Source organism: Thunnus maccoyii, chromosome 2, assembly GCF_910596095.1.
Source record: "Thunnus maccoyii chromosome 2, fThuMac1.1, whole genome shotgun sequence".
NCBI lineage: Eukaryota > Metazoa > Chordata > Actinopteri > Scombriformes > Scombridae > Thunnus > Thunnus maccoyii.
In genome coordinates this window covers 19,739,967-19,757,465 of record NC_056534.1, presented here as the reverse complement: position 1 = coordinate 19,757,465, position 17,499 = coordinate 19,739,967, and the positions used below count along the sequence as shown (strand labels likewise).

The 17,499-nt window shown below is 40.1% G+C and overlaps 1 protein-coding gene across 4 annotated transcripts in view; it reads left to right on the top strand.

Annotated features, from left to right (window-relative positions):
* The first annotated feature begins 185 nt into the window (after positions 1-185).
* The window catches only part of tbc1d1 (TBC1 (tre-2/USP6, BUB2, cdc16) domain family, member 1), a 55,780-nt gene continuing 38,466 nt past the window's right edge, over positions 186-17,499 (top strand). For 2 of the 4 annotated variants that reach the window (XM_042427556.1, XM_042427580.1), the window contains exons 1-2: positions 186-289; positions 1,347-1,984. In XM_042427556.1, the coding sequence (XP_042283490.1) occupies positions 1,388-1,984 (597 nt within the window). In that variant the 5' untranslated portion in view covers positions 186-289; positions 1,347-1,387. Of the gene's footprint in view, positions 290-629; positions 696-1,346; positions 1,985-6,175; positions 6,397-17,499 lie in introns of those variants that run through there. The other 2 variants (XM_042427565.1, XM_042427575.1) reach the window with 2 other exon arrangements.

Here is a 17,499-nt window from a genome sequence, read left to right as displayed (position 1 = left end):
GGCATCTTCTAGCAGCGCATGCATGCAGCATGCACTTGTCATGCCCCATCTGAGTATAGAGAGGAGAGGAGGGAGGTACAGACGACCCTGCCATCTATATTTAACTCAAACTGAAGACAGTGCTGTGAGGAGCGCTCTCTCTCCCTCTCTCTCTCTCTCTCCCCTCCCCTCCCTCTGTGTGTGTGTGTGTGTGTTGTGTGTGGTTTCTCTGACACACATTACAACCTCTCTCGGTCACACTTACCGCTGCGCACACCGGACAGGACCGCGGAGTTCGAGCGGTGATAAGGTAAGCCGACATGAAGAGGAGATGAAATGATGTTATATGGATCAAATAATTTATTTATCACTCAAGGAATAACGCATATTAATAGTGCGTAAGTCGTGCGTAAAAATAACTTGTTCCGTGCGTACAAACATAAAAACCAGCGAAATAGTTCGGTAAAGTCGGAAATATATATTCGAGGCGTCGTTTGTGTTTTAACAACGTTTCGCTTATGAGTTATTGATCCGGGAGGTTCAATTCTGTGAATATATTTACAACTTTACCGGACTTGAACTTGACTGCACCCATCGGATATAAAGCCTAATTTTCACTTCCGTGCGCTGTTTGAATGCTGCAGACAGACTCAAGCTGCACTGTCCCAACTGATGTAGCCTGAGGGATATATTCATGTTGCAAGGTCAAACACGAGGTACGTAAGCAGCCGCTTTGACTTCATTCCTCAATGAATTGACGTGAACGTTATGATTCTCATTTATCACCATTTTAATCACGTTCCGCTACGGCAACTATTTACCGACACTGACGCTTGAACCTTTTATCCGCGGCTTTGATTTCACATACAAATTCTAACAGCATATCCCTGTATCTGTCAGTAATGATAGACATTATAATGTAAGCCACCTCTGTTGATTACTGTATGTAGGCTTAAAGGGGTCAGCTGGACCCCTCCCTCCTTTCTGTATGACTGGCCAAATATGATCCTCACAGTGTAACCGTCATGTGTTTGTGTGTGTGTGTGTGTCCTTGACACTGTAAAGGTCTAGGTTAGTAGTCAAGCCATGTGTCTATGGCTGGGTAAACACCAGGTGGTCATTTTTTGTAGTACCCTCTAAATGACCCTCTGACTACCAAACCACAGGGCTTCATTATGTCCTAGGAATGTTGACCTGATTCTCCAACAATGGCAAAGTGGAGCAAAAAACTTAAAAATTATAAATCCCCTCAAAATAAATGTTAGCTTAGTGTATTTCTTTTGAACTCTTAAAAGCTAAACAGATCCTGTATGTGCCTGTGGCTGTCCTGTTACTTATCTGGATTATAAATAACTGATGTTCTGCAGGTAAAAGCAGAGGCGGACAACTGCCTCTGGCCACATGAGCCATGGAGGGGCTCTACTTTGAAGTGAAGCCCAGAGGAGGTGAAGCCCTCAGGCCAAGGAGCTCTGACAAACCCCGTCCTAATCTGACTTCAAACCACCACTCATTTCCATCACTTTCACATCTCACCTCTTCTCAAAAGCTCACCTCAGCCAGGGAGACAACTGCTACATGGGGGGAAAAGGTGGAGGAGGAGGTAGAGGAGGAGATACGATATAAACTGACATTAATTGGGTCTCTACCAGTCCACTACATGACCACCATGGCCATGCTGCCCTGGGTGGTGGCTGAGATTAGTAGATCTCGGCCTGCTGAGAGGGAGGAGGAGCGGTGTGCAGGATCAGGAGGAGGACAGCAGGATCCCCCTACCCGGAATCAGACAGTTTTTCTATGTGTGTCAGCATCGTGGGTGCGTTGTGTGTCCGTTTGGGCCGAGGGGGTTGTCTTGGACCCTCTGAGACATACAGTGCTGTTTGAATGCCGTCCACACCAGGTGACGAAACTAATTCACAACAGCAAGGAACCCAGCAGCTTTGGCTGCCTGGTCAGAGGTGCACCAAACTGTGCCTGCTACGTCTTCCAGAGCCAAGACAGCACTAAGGTAGGTGTGTGTGCAAAGCTGTACATGTGTTCACACATTATGACATGAGAATAAACACTAGTGTCTCGGGCTGTAGCCACAATATACAGGTGTATGCGAAATTAAAAAAAAACACTTGATGGAAAAGGAGTTACTGTATACTCTATAAAATAATATCATAGTCAGAATCAGAGCTACAAAGGTGAGTTATATTTTAAGGATGAGGGAATCTCTGAAGAGCTCAAACTGATGCCTCAACAAACAGGACGGTTTAGATCAGATCATTTTAGAGTTTTAGTCATATTATGTTGAATGCAAATTAGCGGGATTTGTCAGCTATAAAACGCCATTGGTAACAACAAGACAACAGATAATTGAAAGAGCTCCAAACAGTCTCCTGTGCTCACATTGCATTTGCACTGGTCAAATAAGTACTAAAATATTTCGTAGGTCAAGGGTAACCATCTCAAAACTTGTGACTATACCTCAAGAATGAGCACATCAACACAATCTCAGTTTATAAAGTTTGACAGAGATAAACTGTAGCATTTAGATTAAACAATTTGGCACCACTCTCCTCCTTATATCTAATAACAGAAAGCTGCCTGAGCATTCGGTGTGACCGTGCCAGTATTTATTCTGTCATCTCACTGGGAGAAACTGGATCTGGTGTTGGTAATATGGCAGCCCATTGTGCCTTTACTCTTTTTTTTCAACAACACAAGCAAACAGCGACAAGAATAAAATCCTCATACAGTACACACATTCTCACACTCTGCTGACTAGCAGATCCCTGACTTCTAATCCTTTCACCTCTCACATGGCGTCCTCTGTGCAATGTAAAGCTGCAGCTGGTGTCCAAATCAGGCCAGAGACATTTAAATTGGCCAAATCATGGAGATGGAGACAGTGGAGGATATTAAATGGGATCAAAGTGAATCAAAGATGACAGAATACTTTGTTGGAATATGAACAGCCAGCATGTACTATGTAATGTACTGTAAATATAACTGAGTGTGTATATATATATCACTGCATCTAGGCTTACTGTATATGGTGTAAATGCACACATGTAGATCAACTGTATCTGAGCATATACACACACACACACTGTTCACATGTTGTGATGACTGTGTGTGTTAATTGAGGTAGAGCAGATGAGCTTGCTTCAAAAGAGCAGGGTGTAGAACCACGTTACTATGGAGACAACTTCCTGTGGCCCGGTGCCTGTTGCGATGTGCTGGTTGTGGAGTTTACGTGTATGATAGCGTATGTGTGGGTGTTGTTGTTCTCTCTCTCTCTCTCTTTTCAGCCCTTCCAAGAATGTGATGATGATGTCAGGCTGACCACCTGTTGCTCTAGCTCTGTCACACACACACATACACATGCTGATTATGTATGCAACCCTTGGGCATTGCTGTAGGGCTTTGAACACTCATTTATCATTCAGACTGCTTTTGATTTAGTTTATTAGATTTTTTTGGCCAATATTCTTATACATATAGAAGGTATGTAAACTGCACTAAGCTAGAGTGGGAATCAGGAACAAGCATGGCCCTTAAACCAAAACCACACACACCCTCTGATGTATAAACATTCTCTACAGGAAACACTAAACCACACTCACACACACAAAATCACACACACACACTGAATGTTACTAAATGTATTGTTACTTTCACCTGGGTGAGGTGATGGTACAGTTTCAGAGCAGTTTCCTTACTTCACAATTTCATGTGCAGTAATCATTCAAGTGTGTAGGCACACTTTTCTCAAATATACAGTACCATGACAAGCACATTATACTGTATATAGATTTTAAGAATATACACATTTGAACCAGTTCATCCTTAGCAAAAAGTTACAGCAGTATTCATATAGTACAGGGCGACTCTGCATGTTATACTGTCCTGGTAATGCTCATTGCTGGTAGGTGAAGAAAAGCAGCTGGTGACTACGTGTGTATCTGGGGGTAAGCAGTCCACACCCTCCTGCAGGCCAAGGCAGTTAGTAGCAACGAGGGCTGCAGTGCAGGGAAAATTGCCCCTTTCCCACTTGAGAGAAAATTTTAAAAAGGTAACACACAATTCTCCAAATATTGCAAAAAAAAAGGCAGTGTTGTACTATATACTGTTACTACTACTAGTGTGTGTGTGTGTGTGTGTGTGTGTGTGTGTGTGTGTGTGTGTGTGTGTGTGTGTGTGTGTGTGTGTGAATGTCTCTCTTTGCGAGGATCAATTAGTGTTTTAGACCTTGAGAGTGAGGACATTTTTGGGATGGGTTAAGGCTCAGTTTTAATATGCAAAAGTGTGTGTGTGTGTGAAAATGGAGGTGACTCTGCTTTGCTGCTTATCAAACATATGTTGAATGTTGTGAAATAAAAGGATAGTTGTTTTTAATGTGAGATATTAGACATTTAAAGTATTTGAGATAGAATTAATTTACTGTATGTATTTAATTGTGACTAGTAACAATACTCAACATACAGTGATTTGTTTGTATATTCTTGTCAGTGCCATGCAGAGCACAACAGAGGTGTAAGACATGAAGTCTGTTACATACATTATTTGTTTGTGGTAAAAATGAATATTATGAGAAAACTTGTCATTAGTGCAGAGATAAAGAGGAACTTTGTTTTCTCTGTCGGGGGACAGAAACTGTCTCAGAGGGTCTGTGGGGTTTCCCGTGCTCCTCTAGTTGAAAAAAAAAAAAGCAACCACTGGGTGTCACCACTGAAGTGTTACAGAGTTCACAATGCTTTAGTGTGAGTTATGTTATAGAATTTGCCTCCTATTACCATTACTAGTCAATTATCACCAAATTTACCTTGTATATTAACTATATATTAAATAAGCTATTCTAATCACAACCTGTGATTATGATATCCGCACAATTTCTTTGTAGGGTTTGTTGTAAACTTTTAATTACACTAATCACTAGGATATTAGAATTTATTTCATGCATTTGTAAGAGATTTGGATTGTGATATAAAATTTCAGAGGACTGACAATCAAGTTGTCATCTAATCTAATCTAAAAAATGGTAATCCTAACTCACTGGTTCATATTCAGAAATAATTTCAAAGATTATGTGATACTCCATTCTCCACTACTAGCTACTGTAGGTTATATCATTGTTTCTATTTGCTATTAAATATTTAGTGCAGTTTTCCATTCCCCATCCATATGATTGACAGCCATTGATCAATGTTTAGGTTTGATCAATCATTCATTTGGAGGGTAGGCCTATTAAAAACTGGTGGTGGTCATTAAAAGGTTAATAAAATGCTAAATGAGATATGTCTGTTAGTTTCACAGTTTTATTATTTTAAAGGACAGGTTCACAATTTTTCAAACCTATGTTAAAACAACAATGAGGTGTACATATGAACTCTGAAAGAGGTTTTCCTCGCTGTAATCATTCCTCCTGTTCATGTCGACTATTAAAAGATCCCCTTTAAATGCACTTTCCATGTAAGTAATGGGGGGAAGTGATGTGACTAATTGGACGGCTGAAGCTTCATATTAGCTTCAGATAAACTTTTAAATATATTTTCTGTAAAGAAGGAGGCTTGTGGATTTTGGCCCCCATCAGTAGTGCATTATGAAGGGATCTTCTAATGGCCAACATGAACATAAAGAATGATTACAGCAATGTTAATTTGTTTTAAGACAGACTTGAAAAACTGTGAACCTTTCCTTTAAGATATGGACTTAACATTGCAACTGTAGGTTATTACATTGTCAAGGGTCAGCTTGAGATAAACTGTATCAAATGAGGATTCAGGGGCCTTGGCATGAAGCTATTTGTCACAATTCTAGTTCTTTGTCAGTTGCAGTTCATCCCAAGGGCATTCATTCCTGCTTGATTGGGTCAGCTCTTCCCGCAGACAGGAAATGCTGTTTATGTTCAGCCATACCAACGAAGATAATAGACACAGCTTAAATCATGTAACGGCGGTGAAGTGAAAACCACCCCAAAGTCTACCGCCTAAACGTTTGACTGACCCGGGACAGGAACTGTGTCCAGCCCAGTCCCTCAACGTATTGGCGGATTTAGCAGCGCCAAGCAACCAGGAATAAAGTCGGAAGTTGGTGGACTTGCTTCCAAAATAAAAGCAAAAACCTGCCGTGTATTAAGGATATAATAATATAATATGAGGCGATTGGGATTATTTTACCGTGAAATACGATAAACCGGATGTGTTGTAATTTTGTGCTAGCAAGCTTGACGCTTTACTGTGGTTTTTCCTCGGCTTCAGGGAGCAAACTCAACTTTCCAATGAAATGATATTGAAGTGCCCCACATTTGTCAGAGACTAGCTTCAGGAGAGTGACCCTTCAGACGCTGCTTTTGGAAAGTTTATGGCGGATGGGATGAAAGCGCGACTCCAGCGGTTCAACCTGTTCAACGTCAAACAAGAACAGAAAGATGTAAGTGAAGTTAAAAAAAGAGCTGTTGTCTGTGCCGTTTTGTTCAGTTTGCGTGCCATGCTAAGTGGGCAGTTAGCTAACGTTAACCGAGGCAGTTAGCCAACATTAACATTAGCTAAAATGTTGTTAATGTCGTTGAGCAACATGACCTGTTATAAGTGTCCAGCAGAATAGTCATTACATGTCTAGTAACGTTTTCCCTGTTCATTATTGACGCAGAATGAAGTTTTCACCATAAAACATGATCTTAACATTACTCTATTTAACGTTAGCTAACTACTAGACTCATAGGCTTGTCCTAATGCCAGATAGATGTGCTTGTTTTGTTTGTTTTACAGTGTAAATATCAATTGAACTTCAACATATACTGCTTCTCTTCTTCCTGAGAGGGGGCAGAGATGTAGTGTAAGTGTATAAGTTACCATAACTAGTCAAGAGCTTTTGGGTGGATAATGTCACCACTGAATGGTTGCGGTCGGTGTGCTGATTGTAAATATTCAGGGTCATTCAGGCTGCTTCAGTAGACAGCAGTTTCATTTGATTTAACTTGTTTACAATAGTTATGTTAAGTACATTGCTTTTACATTGGATTAAGATGAAAATGTCTATACTTTGTATTTAGCTGAAGTTGGAAGATCAGATTTTGGTTGCACGTGGATATTTGTGCTTCATGTACCATAAATAAGGATTATTATTGTTAAGGTTGACGTCTTCGTATGTCATGTTTTGTGCGACCAACAGGGAAAAAGATTTTCAGTGTACAATTACATAAAACAGAGAATCTCTTCCCATTGGAGATGCTGGAACCATATGTTTCACATTTCTGCTTTTAAAAAAAAATTACTGAAACGATTAATCAATTATAGTTGCCAAGTGATTTTCTGTTGATCTCTGATTCTGTTGACTACTGGATTAATTGACTAGTTGTTACAACTTTGTATTGGTTATGTATTTTGAAGTCTATTACAGCTGAAACAGTCAATTGACACAAACAATCAGCAACAATTTTGATAGTTGATTAATTGGTTAAATCATTTTCTGAATAAAAATACCACCAACAAAAAAAGAGGCCAACAAATGTGAATATTTGCTGGTTTTCTTAGTTTTCCACTGTAGTAAATTGAATATCTTTGTCTATAAAGAAGCAAATTGAACACATTGATCATCTTGGGTTAATGGTGATTTTATGCGCATTTTTTACTATTTTCCGACAGTCATCGACAAATGATTAATGGTTTAATTGAGGAAATTATTGGCAGATTAATCAACAGTCATCAGTAGCTGCAGCCATAAGATTGATAGTTTGTGTTTTCTGACAAGCTGCACAGTCCAGTTTGTGTCAGGTAATCTGCACAGTGCATCATACAGGTGAGAACCTCTCCTCTTCCTCCCACCTCACCGTGTCGCTCAACATGGCTTTTGGAACAATGATCCTATCAATGAAACATGGCTGTTGTCTTGACTAGATAGTGTTTGAGACACTGATTCTGTTAAACGACGGGTCACTGACTGTCAAACACTTTTATTTAAAGCTGAGCACATCTAGATCCAGTCTGCTTAGGTATTGTAAACACAAGCTAAATGTAGGTGTACATGAGTGAGCGTATGAGTGAGTCATGGTGATAACACCTCCAGAGCCATTGTCTTAATGCCTGGCCTTCACTCCCAGATCAGGAGGCAAGTCTTTCTCTACATCTTATTAGTCACATGTCTCAAGCTCTCCCTTCAGCGGTCTGTCTGTCATGGTTCACACATGTGCAACTGTAAAGCATTGTACTTAGGTCATAGTGGCATTATATGCAGTTGTTTTTTGGTTTTCAAATTAATGATTGTGATGTAAATTGTGGCTGGTGTAGGTAGCTATACAGTTTACTATGTCAGTTTGTAGAATTGTGAAAAAAATATTGTGAAGGTGGCGATGTTAATGAGTATAATTTACCTGGTTTGAATGAAAGATTCAGAACTTGGAAAGTACCGTAGGCTTCTTTTTGATTTTGACAAAAAAAAGTGATTAGAGTTCATGATTAACCAAACTGTCCAAGAGTGACCACACTGCTGGGAATGTATGTCCTTTTTCCCCTTTCTGCCATACCTTCTTCTTGTAATCCCTCAGTCTCACATGCTTTTCCCTCCCTCTTTTTTATGTGACTTCCGTCCTCTCTTCATGTGACACACTCCTTGCACTGTAGTAAAAACAAGACAGTAAAGTGGACCGAAGTCACCTTCCTGTCCTGTCTTTATAACTGACGGTGTGTCCTTGTCAGTGTCAGTCTGCTTTATGTCTGTTTGTCTAACAGTTTGTCTCTGACTTTGTTCATTGAAAGTGTTGCTTGTCTCACCTGTCATCCTGTCGGTCTTAGAGCTACACCTAACCCTAACATTCCCACCATCCAGTCTCTTTCAGCGCTCTCAGATTGATGAGATAATCGGGATTATCTGTGAGCCTTACTGACCTGATTTACTCTCAGTAAAGAGTTCGGTCTGACTCAGCACAGCACTTTCAACAAGCCCCTACATTGTGTCTCTGTTATCACATTTGAATGAATTCGTCATCTCTGCCCCGCTTGTCTTTGTGCTATGAAGTGGCTCCTTAATCTCAATAGAGTGATGTCAATGTGTTGGACTCTTGTGGCTCACCATTTCAGTGACATTTCCTGCTGTGTCCCCCACCCCTCTAATTTCCCCCATTTCTCTCTTTTTTGCACTTCACTCACTTTTAGTGAGGCTTCTAGTCTGTTGAATGGCTCCTAAACTTTGAACTCCTGTGAGATCTGGCTATGCTCCATGAGGCACAAAACCAAGGCAGGCACATGACCATGGGAAGTGCAGAAATGGGACTTTTAGCTGGCATGTCATCGTTGTTGTTGATTTTTCTAAGCTGGCCGGTGCGTCACTGGGTTTTCAGTGGCATTCCCCTGTAACTTCTTATTTTTGACCTAGTATTTTTATTCAGACTTATACAAGTGGAATATTCATTTAGATCATGTATGGGACAAATTTTTGGGGTGTATCTTTTGTCCATGTTTCACTAATTTACTCACTGATACAAAGCATGAAGTGAGGTTAAAAGTAGATACAGTTAGAGCTGAGTTGATTAATCAATTAGTTGATTTACAGAAAATTAATTTGCAATTATTCGATAATCAAATAATAGTTTTTGTTGTGTTCTGTCATTTTTCAAACAAAAAACACCAAATATTGTCAGCTTTAGTTAGTTTCAGCTTCTCAAATATGAGGATTTGCTGCTTTTCTTTGTCATATTTGAAAGGTGATTTGACAGCTTTTGGGCTGTTGGTCAGACAAAAAAAGCAAATTAAAGACATCACTGTGGGCTCTTAAGAAACTGTGAATGCCATTTTTTTCACAATTTTTCAACATTTTATAGACTAAGTGAATAATTGATTAAACATGGATAATGGAAATAATACTGTCTTGCATACTGTAGATACAATGTTACTTTTCAACATAAACTATAATAACTATAATATTAACTATAATTTTGCAGAGCTGTGTTTTTTTTCTTTTTAGAGTAAACTTCTTGTCATGTCAACTCACGGCTGTTTAATAAATGTGGGACACATGGCTGTACTGGAGTCGCTCAGCCTTGTAAGTTGGGGACCAGATAGTTCAGAAAGTCTAGAAATAGAGAAACTAAATGAAGTCAAAGAGTAGAGAAACCTGGAAGGATGTAGAGCAATGTGTACAATAGTTTTGTGTTTTAATAGTCCAAAGGAATTTCACTAATATTTTTGACGAGGCAACTGACTATGCTCTTTATACGATATCCTCACCTTTGACCTTTTTTTCTCTTCAGCAAACACTGAAAAGTTTATTTTGTTTATTGCACTCAATTGCAGCTTCTCTTTTACCGGTGGCACTTATGTAACTTCCTTCTTTTCGAGGTCAGTACTACAGTAGTTCTTTTTAATTCTAGCTCGGTGAGAGACACCATGCTTTTTCAGTGTTGTTCCTCTGTGAAAGGCCAAGTCTGTGGGTCACAGCCTCAGGCTGTGTCCAACTGCCTTCCTGTCGCAGATCAGCCTCATGTAAACGTTTCACTGAACAAGATACTGTGTGTCTATAGCTAAAGCTGCCCTCTGAGGAGCTAATCCTCTTCACTCCCCAACAACTCCAAATCAGATGTTTTAGCTTTGTACACGTCTCTAAAAAAGGATGAAGTTGTAGGAAGAGGTCTAAAAAAGTGGAAGTATTGGAACAGGAAATCAGAGAACTGATGACATATGATGATGTTGTACAAAGAAATGTGTCAACACTCAATATGGTGTGAGACAAACAGAAAACAATAGAAACAGAAAACAATTTAGACTATTTGTTTGTTCTCTAGCATACCATTTATCACCATGTGGAATGAATTCATGCAGACAAGCATTTCAACTGAAAATGTAATTCCTATGAAAAGGGAGTGACTGAATGAGAAAGTAGAAGTGGCTGATAGCATCATCATGCTGAGCAGTTTTGAAACAGCTATCAGCCACAGAGGGAGTGCAGAGGGAGTGAATCTGGTGTAGGTGGGCTGAAATAAGAAAAGGTTTGACTAGTACAACAAAGATAACAAAATCGCATTCTCCACATGGCTGTTCTGTGTCTTTAAAGACAGAAGGATACAAAAGAGAGAGAGAGAAGAGGAATGAGCAAGTACTAAATGTATCCGTTGGTTGAAGTGTTTCAGAGCATCAAGTAGAGAAAGCAGAAGGAAGAGGAAGGGGTAGATGGAGAAGGGGGGTGAAGGCAAAACAGAGAGGTCTGTTGTTAGTGGACAGATAGCAGACTCCCCTCTCATGCCAGGATGATTAAAAACAAGTGGACACTAGAAGCTAGAGGGTGAGAAACATGATGTCTATTGATGATGTTGAGAGAGAGGATCAGAAGCAGTGAATGAGTTGTTAAAGAGGTAGTTAGGAGATGGGTGAAGAATATTGTTGTATATCTGTAGCAGCATGTAGGTTTCGACAAAAAGCTGAATTGACAGTGTGCTGAATTCTAACCCTAACCCAAGACATTGAGAATGAGGGTAATAAATAACTGTAATTTATGTAACATCATGCAAAAATCATGGTTCAGTTGTAGCAAGTTTAGTGTCATGGTTTAATATGTTGTCAGTAGATCAGACAAATACATCTGCTGACATTAAGAGGCTGAATATTTGGCTTTTTTGAACTTCATGTAGACACGTAGCGCAGCTCACTTGTCAAACCACAACAACCTACTTTTTTTATTGTGGTCAATCACAACTCACAATCTCTGTCTCTCTCCATCTATTGATGCTTCTGTTGCCTTCAGTGTGCCTTTTTTCTTCTGTCTGAATATTTCTCCAAAATATCGATTTTCATAGTCCTGCCTCACTAGCTTCAAAGACGTTAAAACATGACAAAATAATAACCTCTTGAAATACAATTTGCTCGTTATTGTAAAGGAATTTGTTATATTTTTCCAATCATTTACTGACTGTACCTACATGTTCCTTCGTTGTTGTTCATGTTTGATTTTGTAGTTTTAAGGGTTATTTAGGGATTTGATTAGTCTCAAGTTTTATTTGGGCCACCATAAAAAAGTTTTATGTTTAGAAATAAAGTCATCAGGGCATCCCAGTAGCCCACTGGTTAAGATGTCTGCCACATAACGTCGTTATATGGCACATGTCATACACGGTTTGATGCTGGCTGCGGATGTTTGTTGTTACCCACATTTCCTGTCTCTCTCTGCACTGTCACCTATCAAATAAAAGCAAAAATGTCCCCCTGAAAGGTTAAAAAAAACTTTCAAGATTATATATAGAATACCCACTATGGTACATGATTGTAATATATTATTATGTTTCCATGGATGTAACCATTATTGGAAAGTTTTATTCAACATGGAAGCAATCCAGGAGAACAGTAAATCAGATCGTGTTTAAATCTGTGTCTGTCTCTTTATCTAGCAGTCTGCCTGGTCCAGAGTCTTCCTTTGGGAGTGAGGCCACTAAACATTTAGTGTTTATGAAACCCACTACTAAATCTAAAGGTGCACTTAGAAACAGTGCAAAGTAAAATCTAGAGGCTACAAATGTTCACCGTTATCCAAGTTGTGTAACTGTATTTAATGAATGTAAATATATAGAAGCAAAACAAATGAACCTGGAAGAAAATAAGTTAAACCATTTGAGTTCTCGGTAAGTTTTAAAAAACATAGTTACACACAAACATATACAGGCACACATATTGTTACTGTCAGTGCAGTACAGTACTTATTCACTGTCTGTTTCTGTCAGTAAACAGCTAAAATACCACAAAGGCAGACTTGTGTGGTGTCTGAGCACGCTTTAAGTCAGGTTGTTGTCAAGCTTTCCTGTATCTCCTTTATTACTGTGTCTTCTTTGTTTCTCTTTTACTCGTTTGTTTTCATTCTGTTAGCATTAAAGGAACTTGTAATTAATACTTCCCCATTTGTGAGAAATTAATTTATTTTATCTGCAGACAGTAGCTTATAACTTAAGTCAGGTAGCAACATGGAGCAGAGTGCTTGTCATGTGCTAAAAGGCCATCAAGCCAACTAGGCCATATAGTCATCTAGACCAGAAGGAATGCATGGTTTATTTTCCTTCTTCTTTTTTTTTTTTTTGTTCCTGCAGTCACTCATTATACAACAAGCCAAGTTTCTGTTGTTGCTCAGTATCCACAGAACAGCAACACATGTAATAATGATTGTCTTCATGAGCATGTTAGAAAAGAAAAAACAACTTTCAAATTAAATCCTAGAATGCATTCAGAGGGCACATACTGTACCTTTGTGAACTGCACCTTGTTTTAAATTTAATAATAGAACATTTTAGACACTTTTAATTTGCATCTGAATCTGCTTCAACTTAAAATTAGTGCCATATTATAATGGTGTACACGTGCTAGACTAATCAGTCAGTCTTTGACCCATGGCCTAACCTTCCACCTAATTGAAAAAAATGTCACTGAAAACAGTAAGCCATCCAGGAATTAAGAGATGGAAGAAACATTCTCTACTAGTAAAAGTAAAAGTTGCAATACCACATGACAGAAATACCCCTGACTTAACTTTTCCTTACTTAAGTAAAAGTACATATTTTTTAATAGCAAAAGTTCTTAAAAGTATATAAAGTAAAAGTACCAAGAATGCAGCGTCCCTTTTCATTATGTTACATTATGATGTATATTTAAGGCCAAAGTCCTTTATTCAATGTAATTAACCCCTTAACATCCACTCTTTTTATAGAATTTTCGCCTATTTGGCATACCCAAATGGAAAAGCTTTTAACAGAAGAACTGTAAGGCCATGATGCATGTATTAGGCTTCATTTGACAAATGACATCTTCTAGTTTCTGGAAATGTGCTTGTTTAGCATGTGGCTAAAACACAAACAAAACTACATTAGTTCAATTAAGGCTCAAAAAAGTTTTTGGTCCTCATTTATACTGAGACATATTTGAATAACAATAGTTAGGACATGCTTTATGCCAGAACTATGCAGAACACCATATACTTTCTACATCTTGTCAACCTGTATAAAATTCCAGACCTCTAGGCCTAACCTTATTGGAGCTAGGGAGTTTTTAGTTTGTGGTGTCACTGGTGTCCCAGAACCTCTCCAATTATCTCCAATTGGCCAAATTGTGCCAATTGCTTTGACTCATTACTGCGTGATGCTGCCGCTTACAACTGGCTTAAGCAGGTCGCCAGCAACCTGGTGGATGTTAAAAGGTTAAATCCAATCAAAGTTCAGTCACAACCAGGAATGAATGTGTTCTATGTAGTAATGAACGCGAAGTGAAATCTGGTCTGGTCTGGGAGAAGTACCCACCTTCATACCTTCGACCTGAGCAGAGGTCTAATGAGCTTGAAGTGAAAACACCTGTGTGGGTGTGCAAAGGCCTTTAATTTATAATCTTGAAGCTGGTTGAAGAATATCAATACAAGTCAATGTGGTAGAGTAAAAATTACATTATTATCCTCTGTATTGCAGTGGTGTGGAATACAGAGTAGCAAGAAAATGAATAGTAAAGTAAAAGTACCTCAGAATTGTATTTACTGCACTTGAGTGAATGTATTCAGTCACTTTTTTGGATATCTTTTGAAAAGAGAAATTTCACCGGTTAGACAGGTTAACCAGCCGTTGTACTTTTTGGGCATTTAGCTGACACACTTACCCAGAACAGCTTAGAGTTGTTGAACAAAGCACCAACTGTGGCAGAGTGAGCTGGGTATTGTTTTGATAAAAGCAGCAGGAGTGAGCATACCTTATGACAAGGCAAGACACAGCAGGATCCGGCTGAAAACATGTCTATGAGAGTGCAGATTTAGTAGCTGCTCAGGCATCTCACATCAATGACATCACTGATGTGACTCACCCACTGCTTCTGCTTAACTCGTCTACTTCCTCCTTTTTGTTCCTTGGTCTGGTGCGCTGCCAGTGTGGTGTAACAAAGTGGGCCCACAATAGGAGAAGCATGTGTACGCTGTAAAGTTAATGTCTATAATGTTGTTGTTGTTGTCCATAATGATGATGTTGATGATGTGATATATTTTTATGTGTCTTTGGTCCTGTTTTTTTGTTTTTTTTGTTTAAATTAAATACAATCAAAAGAGTAAGAAACAAAAGTAGAGGTGTACCAATACTGATATTGGATTTAGACTCGAATAGCTGGATCAGGTATTGGTGACAATGGGCTGATCTGGTATCGGATACCGTTATTTTGATAAATAACAATTCAGTACATTTATATCTATGTATTTATTTGTTACATTCTGTTTTACAAAGTTAGGAAAGCAATGTTTAAGTCAAACCTAAAAGAATGATTCCAGTCTCTTCCACACAGTGAGGCATACAGCTTCTTAATTAAACACTGGTATCGGATCGGGACTCGGTATCGGCCAATACCCAAAGTCCAGGTATCAGTATCGAGACTGAAAAAGTTGCATCGGTGCATCCCTAAACAAAATCCTAACAAGCCCCAGAACTGTTCATTCGATGATCCAAGGCTCTAGTCTCCCTGCATAGCCAAGTTAGTTTAACAATCACAATTAACTTAATATGTCAGTGGTACACAGTCATAGGACAACAAAAATGGTAACTTCTCATTTATACTTACCTTGTGGTCTTTTTCTGTCTGCAGGGTTCCTGAGAATTTTAGTATATTTACATGGAGGAAGTTGCCGTAGGTAGTAGCCTGGGAAATGTTGATGTTTAGAGGACTTTAGTTATGTTTGTCAGAGTAAAAAAATAAAATGAAAAAGAAGGAAAAAATTACATGTTTGCTGCAAGAAAACATTTGGCTTGCTTCCGTCCTTTTTATAGGTATATCCACTTTTAGAGCAGTTTAATACTTAAGGATACAGTCTGTCTCACTGTGTTTATTATTTTGCTAGATGGAAGAGGGGTTTCTTGTATATCTGCCTTATTTTACAGTGTTAATGTTACAATTGTTGACAGTCATCAGGAAAAGGGTTTGAATCAACAGCACATAGTGTCTCAGCTGTGTAGAATAAAGATCACTAACTGAGTATGGCAATTGTTCGGTTTTTTGGGGGGAGTGATTTTTTTGTACGGTTTTAAATATCTTACTATAGTGTTATACAAGTAGTGTAGCTCCTCTAAGGGATAGCTCAGTGCTTAGCGAGTGTGCGGTTGAGAGAGAGAGAGAGAGCATGTGTGTGATGATGAGGCTGGCTGATGGGCACCTCAAGGAGGTCTTTCCTCAATGCCTCAGGGATGGGAGACTGCTGAAGCCAAAAGTTCCTTTGTATCATTGCCTGCCAAGCTGCAATCTGTGCTTGGGAGACAGCAATGGAGGCACAGAGAGTGAGGATAGCGCTGGCAGCTGATCTCCAATGCCTGTTCCTGAGGCAGCTCTGTCGTCTGAGCAGCCAACTTCGTCAGCGAGAAAGCCAGCAGGGAGATGTTGTTGGCTGCTGCTGCCTGGAAGGCGCATTGATGAGCCTGGTCCGATAGGCTGGCAGTCAGCTGGTCCTTAGAGAATGGCGATATCGGCCATCATCCAGCTACCATGTTGGCATGTCACACACCGAAATAAGCCATTAGATTGGTCTCTAGAGAAGGAACAGGAGGGAAGCTGAGGTCAGTGAAACTTTGGTGATGCGGACATAGGTGGAGAAAGGTGCTTTCATGTTTCTACACTCTGCCGCTGCCCCCCTCTTGATATTTCCTGATGGTGGGAAAGCGAGGCTACACAGGATCTCATCTGGACCAGAAAATCCACACTCATCTCGTCCAGGGGGAGCAGCTTCCTGCACCAGTGGTACTGTAATATCTTTATAGGTGGCTGGTTGATGATCTCTGGGAGACGGCCTATCGCTGACAGGGAGTTTGAAGTGGAGAAAGGGACCCCAGGGACCCCTGGGGTGCACCCAACAAGCTGCTGCTGAGCTCCAGCTCCTCCGCCGGCGGGAGGGAAGGTAGGAGTGACCCGCATAATCCATGGACAGAAGGGGCAGAGTTTCCCGAGTCCGGCCCATTGAGAGGGTCCAGGATGTCCAGAGCTTCGTCGACCTGGTACGAGTCCTGTATTGGCCACGCATCCTCAGCTGCAGCTGTGAAAGTGTCCACTCTTCACTGCTTCTCAACCTGAGGGAGGAGAGTGCAGTATGGGCATGATGGGAAAGCCAGGCCGGCATGCTCTGGTCCCAGGCATGCTTCACAGCCGTGCAGGTCAAAGCTTATGATGTAGCCGGTCTGGCATACTGGACACACTCGGATCTTGCTTGCTTTCTTCAAAGACATTCTTCGGTCTCAATTCAATTTATACGCGAGGTGATACCGTGAGTGGGGCCCATCACACAGGTGGGTGTGGAATAAAGCTAAACCCAGTGCTGCAGGGGCATGCGAGGGATAAACCCACAAGCGATAGCCATAGAGGGCGAAGCCCATACAAAATAGAACCCCCCCTGCACACGCCCGCACTTGCACCACACAGCCACTGGCACGAATATATTGGCAAGTGTTGGTTGTTGGTACCTGGTTGAAAAATTTTGGCATATTGCCCAACCCTAGAATGTATTTTATGAAACATAATATGGGTCATCAGTGTTATGTGTATGGATGTATTTAGTCAAAGA